Source organism: Borostomias antarcticus (genome assembly GCF_949987555.1).
Source record: "Borostomias antarcticus genome assembly, contig: scaffold_383, whole genome shotgun sequence".
Taxonomy (NCBI): Eukaryota; Metazoa; Chordata; class Actinopteri; order Stomiiformes; family Stomiidae; genus Borostomias; species Borostomias antarcticus.
Window position 1 is genome coordinate 15,001 of NW_028175610.1, and position 5,791 is coordinate 20,791.

Sequence of the window (5,791 nt, forward strand, 5' to 3'; positions counted from 1 at the left end):
GGATTATTAACGGCCGTTAATCCGCCGCCTCGCCTCCTCGCGCGTCTCTGGGCGGGAGCGCCTCGCGCGTCTCTGGGCGGGAGCGCCTCGCGCGTCTCTGGGCGGGAGCGCCTCGCGCGTCTCTGGGCGGGAGCGCAGCGCAGCGCGAGCGCGGGGTATCGCAGGGCGCGTGCTCGACAGCTGCATGCGGGCCGCGCGCGCATTTGATTTACTTTAGATTAGTGTGGACTCGCGCCAACCGGGATTCAATCAGGCCAGCGGCGCGCGCCGGCGCGAGGGATGTCCAACCGAGCCGTGAAAAAGCAGGGTCGCTCCAAAGCTTCCCGCGGTCCCACGGGGTTCTGGGTTGTTTTAACCTGCGGTAACGGAGGCTTCCTCCCGTGGAATATACTTGGGGCGTCAGTAGTCACTTTACCCTTATTTTGGATCTATTCTGTAGCAGCAAACCGTGGGATTTGAACCCATAGAGATTCTGTTCCTACATTCTGTTGCGCGCGGCGGAGGGAGGTAGTAACGTTCCGTAGCCATGGCAACATGTGAGTATATGACACCTGTGAAGGTCACCAGGGTTAGTTTAGAGGACATACTGGACTCTCACTGGGACATACTGGACTCTCACTGGGACATACTGGACTCTCACTGGGACATACTGGACTCTCACTGGGACATACTGCACTCTCACTGGGACATACTGCACTCTCACTGGGACATACTGGACTCTCACTGGGACATACTGCACTCTCACTGGGACATACTGGACTCTCACTGGGACATACTGCACTCTCACTGGGACATACTGCACTCTCACTGGGACATACTGGACTCTCACTGGGACATACTGCACTCTCACTGGGACATACTGGACTCTCACTGGGACATACTGGACTCTCACTGGGACATACTGGACTCTCACTGGGACATACTGCACTCTCACTGGGACATACTGGACTCTCACTGGCTTTATAGGACATACTGGACTCTCACTGGCTTTATAGGACATACTGGACTCTCACTGGCTTTATAGGACATACTGGACTCTCACTGGCTTTATAGGACATACTGGACTCTCACTGGCTTTATAGGACATACTGGACTCTCACTGGGACATACTGGACTCTCACTGGCCTTGCCTACTGTAGTCTGACTGACTGACTGTCTCCTACTGTAGTCTGACTGACTGTCTCCATCAACACATCTACCACCGTGTCCTCATATTGGACGATGCGTGTTGGATATGTGATGGATATGTCCTCCCTACCCTTTATACTAATACCCTACTATAGGCCTACTAATAGGCTCCTGTACTATAGAATAGGCTCCTATAGCCTGCTGTAGGCTTCCTCTGTTGGAACACAACCTCAAATTATTTTATATAATAAAATAACTACTCTATAACTACCTTGTAGGCTAGAAGCCGTAGGCTATACCTTAAACCAACATTTGGTGACAAAATGGTGATTGCAATATTGATAACATCTGTGCAACAGTAGGCATAGAAATAGGCTAGCTAGTATGCTCAGCTGTTTGATTAGCAAACTAGGTCCAGCAGTTTTCTACAATTAGAGGCCATTTGGGAAATGGAAAGGCTTAGCTTCCATAGAGAATACGCATAGCCAACAGGCCTATGGTGAAATGGTGCAGGACTATCTTCCTCCATATCTGTCTGCCTCTGGTGTTTTAATATTTAATCACCAGTAAGCTGTGTGAGGTACATGGCCTAGTGAGGTAGCCTATTTTAGGCAACCTCGTTCACCATTCCCATAGATGAGCATCACCATGGCGGGAGAGAGGCGGTCTATAATAAGAACAGGAGGCGGTGCCAAGTGGTTGTGCTTCCCTCGTTTCCTCATGAAGATATTCTCTCTGTGCCTGTCTGTTTGTCACTGACAGAGATCCAATACTGCTTCTACAGGAGTTGCATGTGGAGTAGCCCAGATGGCAAGCGGATCTGGGCCATATACAGGCCAGATCTGGCCCTTGTGGCTAAAGTTATGGCCCAGAATCATTACACATCCGCTTGCTATCTGGGCTAGACCTAAAGTCAATTCCCCCGTTCTGTAGATCACAAAACGATTGGTTAAAGCTTCAGTGTGACATGGATAGGCTTAATCATGACTAGGCCTATTTGCATTTCTGCACATCAACTGTGATCCTCAGCCTCTGTTTAACTAAAATTATTCTATTGTTCTATTATTCTATTTTATTCTATTGTATAATACAGCTGTATCCCAGGCTCATAGTAGTCATTTAACCCGTTCCTCTCCTCCCCTCCAGGTGATGTGGGTGTGCAACTTGTGCCGTAAGCAGCAGGAGATCCTCACCAAATCAGGGGAATGGTTTTCGGGGCCGGGCGTGGGCTCCGGGCCGAACCACCCAGCCGGGGGCGGTGACTCGGCGCCAGACAGGAAGCTCCACCGCTCCAGGTCCCAGGCCCCGCCCTCCAGCGCCGACGCGGGGCCACCGGACGGGCCGCAGACGCCGGCCGGGGTCGTCGGGAAGGGAACGGACGCCATGCCTGCCTCGCGGGCGCGGAGCGAACCGCCACGAGACAGGTAGGACGCTGTTCACCGACACGCTCGCAAACACGCGGGCGGTCGCGCGTGCACACGCATGCATCGAAGACACGTGCACATTCATGCAGACACCCACATGCACATAAACACACATACTCCATCAGCGATCCTCTGCTGCTACCCCGGTACAGAGCGATGGCGGCTCCATTATTTGTGTAACTCGTCCACAAACACGTCATTGTTTGCTCTAGATTTTGACCGGAATTAAAAATCCGCTCTCATGGAGAGACCCATTTTCCATTCGCTGTATTTTTTTTAATCCCTTAGAGGAGTCCTAGCTTAGGTCGAGCGGGAGGCTAGCTATCACAGTACTGTACCAGCCGCTGGTCAGGAAGTGGACCCACTCCTCCGTTTAACCTCGGCGCCACTGTAGACGTGCTTCCGTTGTAAACCAGAAATGTGCGTTGAACAAAACACACTCAGCCTGATCTGACTAGCTAAAGTGTGTCATATGGAGTATGGTGTTGATGTACATATGGTGTTGTAGTACATAATAGACTGTTCCTATTCAGGCGGCAAGTCCCGCCCCCACCAGTTACTGTTGCTATGTCCCACAAGCTGTGTCCCAAAAGGTTTGCAGCACGTTGTCAAAATCTCCTCTGAACAGCTACCAGATGATTCTCTCCGAGGTTTCCTGACAATGTTGCTGTGTGTTATTTGCCAAATGCCACTAAGCAAGTTCTACAGAAAGGCCTGAACTATTTTACCCAAGGATATATCCATGACATTGGGATTTTGAATGGAGCAGGTGGCAATATCAGAGTTGATGCTACAGTAGGTGTTGGTGATATACAGTATGAGGAAGGCACAAACACCACACAAACTCCAGATGGAAATTCAACAAGACAAAATGGTGGAGTCTCACTGTACATGGTGAGCCATCCATTATTAGAATGGTTAGAGTGATGTGGTTAAAATGAAGAATGATCTGCTATTTACTAGCTACGGGCTAATTAGCAGCTGTACATCAAGCACCTAACATGTAACACCTAAGTGCAGAACTTTTTACTCAAAGTAGGTTAGCTAGCTACTGCAGCAGGCATGACATTGAAGAGAAAGTCAAAGTGGGTCACAGCTAAGGCAGGTGACTGTTCCTCCTGTTAGCTCAGTTGTTACATCAACCGGACAACTTCCAATTCATAATTTCCAAGGCTGTTGAATGTAATTGGCTATATATTGTTTTCAGCTGATGAACTGATGGAAATGTTTAGGTAACTGTTTTGGCAACGTTATAGCTACGATATTTTTTTTCTGATTATATCCTAGCCAACTGCTGTGGAGGAGGCAGACACGTTGAGCTGGTTAGGTAATGTTCGGCTAGACATCATGCCTTCTGTTTACCTCAGATGTAACAGAATAAGGTTACATAAACAGTTGGTAGCCTACTGAAGCATATTTTTTTGTTTTGTGCTTGTTGATGTTCACAGTCAGCTGTGTGTGGGGCCTTCCTCAAGCCTTAACCCACATTAAACACTTTTCCAACCTACAGGCGAGCTCCCTGTAGTCTCTCAGGAAATCTCTCGTCAGCACGCTCCCCAAGCGCATCTAAGGACCATTTTCTTCAAACGTCTAATCTTCAGTATGAACACAAAATGCGGGACAAGCTTTGTTTGTGGGACAACATGGCGGCACTATCGCAAGGGGCGCGGTCCTAAGAAATCAAGCAACCTTATTGGTTATTATTCTCTGCGTGATTGACATGTCGGAAAGGTGTATTGTACCATGACAACCATTGTTACCTCAGTGCTCGTTACAGTAATGTCTCTCTCCCCTTCCTCCCCAGGAAGAGGCCTGTGTCCCTGCATGAGCAGAACGGCAAGGCGCTGGGCGTGGGGCGTGGCGGCGGCGTCCGGAGGCCCCCGGGGAAACCGCCCTCCCAGGACGAGTACCCCGCCCCCGGGGAGCGGCGCGACGGCCGGCGCCTGGAGAAGATCCGCTCGCAGGAGTACCAGGAAGGAGAGGGGGAGGCCGCCGCCCCCGACTCCCACCAGAGACGCCAGGAGGAGGAGGAGGAGGAGCGGAAGCGTCGCGAGCGCCAGCGGCGGGAGGAGGAGTTCCAGACGCGTTACCGCAGCGACCCCAACCTGGCGCGCTACCCGGTGAAGCCGCAGAAGGAGGAGCAGGAGATGCGCATGCACGCCAAGGTGTCGAAAGTGCGCCACGAGCGGCGCCACAGCGACAACGCCATCAACGAGGTGGGATTGGAGGGAGGAGGAGGAGGAGGAGCGGGGGGAGGAGGGGGAGGAGGGGGAGGAGACGTGCCTGAGAACCGTCTGGGGAGGAGGGGTGTCTGCGCTGACGCCGAGCGCAAGGAGCACCAGCGTGCCTACACCATGGACAGGACCGTGGGGCTCGGAGGAGGAGGAGGAGGGGGGAGTCAGACGGTCGGCAACCCACGGATGTTGCCCCACCCTGGGGGACCCGTGGCCCCGGACTGGGGGCCCAACAAGGGCCGCCTGGAGCCCGTCTCGGCGCGTCGGGACAAGGGCGGCAGCGGAGAGAGCCTCCTGAGGAAGGACTCGCAGAGCTCGGACCAGTCGGAGTCGCTGCGCCCGCCCCCGCCGCGGCCCTACAAGAGCAAGCGCGGCGTGAACAAGCGCCAGATGTCCATCAGCAGCTCGGAGGAGGAGGGGGGCTCCACGCCGGAGTACACCAGCTGTGAGGACGTGGACATGGAGAGCGTCAGCGAGAAAGGTCGGTAATACCGCTAAAAAACATCCGGAGGGTTCTTCGGCCGCCTACTCGTAGCTCATTGGTCGACCTCATGGTCGCTATTCCTGCTCACAGCTGGCTCTTCTCACCGTTCTATTTCTCACTCCTAGTTCTGCGCTTGCCAAGATTTAACATCTTAGATTTGGAAATATGAGATTAATTATCTTGTTTTAAAAGTTATTTACTAGTTTCTATCTTTTTATTTCTAGACTCGATCCAGCTTATTTTAAGATTTCTTATCAAGTAAAATTACATTTCTCCTCAAATTCAGTATTTATTTCTTGTATTTTAACTAATGTTTTTTGCAGTGAAGGTACCAAAAAAATGCATGTTGTGGCTCTGGACAGGCTAACCACCCCTGACTCGCTGTCCCATGGTTCATAGCAGCCTTCCTCATGCGTAGCTACTGCCCCTGCTCTGGTGATGACGAGAGGAGGCGATTGCTTGTAATCCTTGTGGGTCCGCCCCACCTGTCAGCTGTATCGTAATCAAAACAAACCCATTTT

General features: G+C 51.9%; 1 protein-coding gene across 1 annotated transcript in view; it reads left to right on the top strand.

The window, feature by feature from the left end:
* Positions 1-5,275, top strand: part of LOC311329434 (regulating synaptic membrane exocytosis protein 1-like) — a gene marked incomplete at both ends in the record, with an annotated part of 18,528 nt that extends 13,253 nt beyond the window's left edge. Inside the window, 2 exons of the mRNA XM_084463282.1 lie at positions 2,275-2,552; positions 4,357-5,275. Coding sequence (XP_084319408.1) covers positions 2,275-2,552; positions 4,357-5,275 — 1,197 coding nt within the window. The remainder of the gene's footprint in view (positions 1-2,274; positions 2,553-4,356) is intronic.
* Between the last annotated feature and the right edge of the window lie 516 nt (positions 5,276-5,791).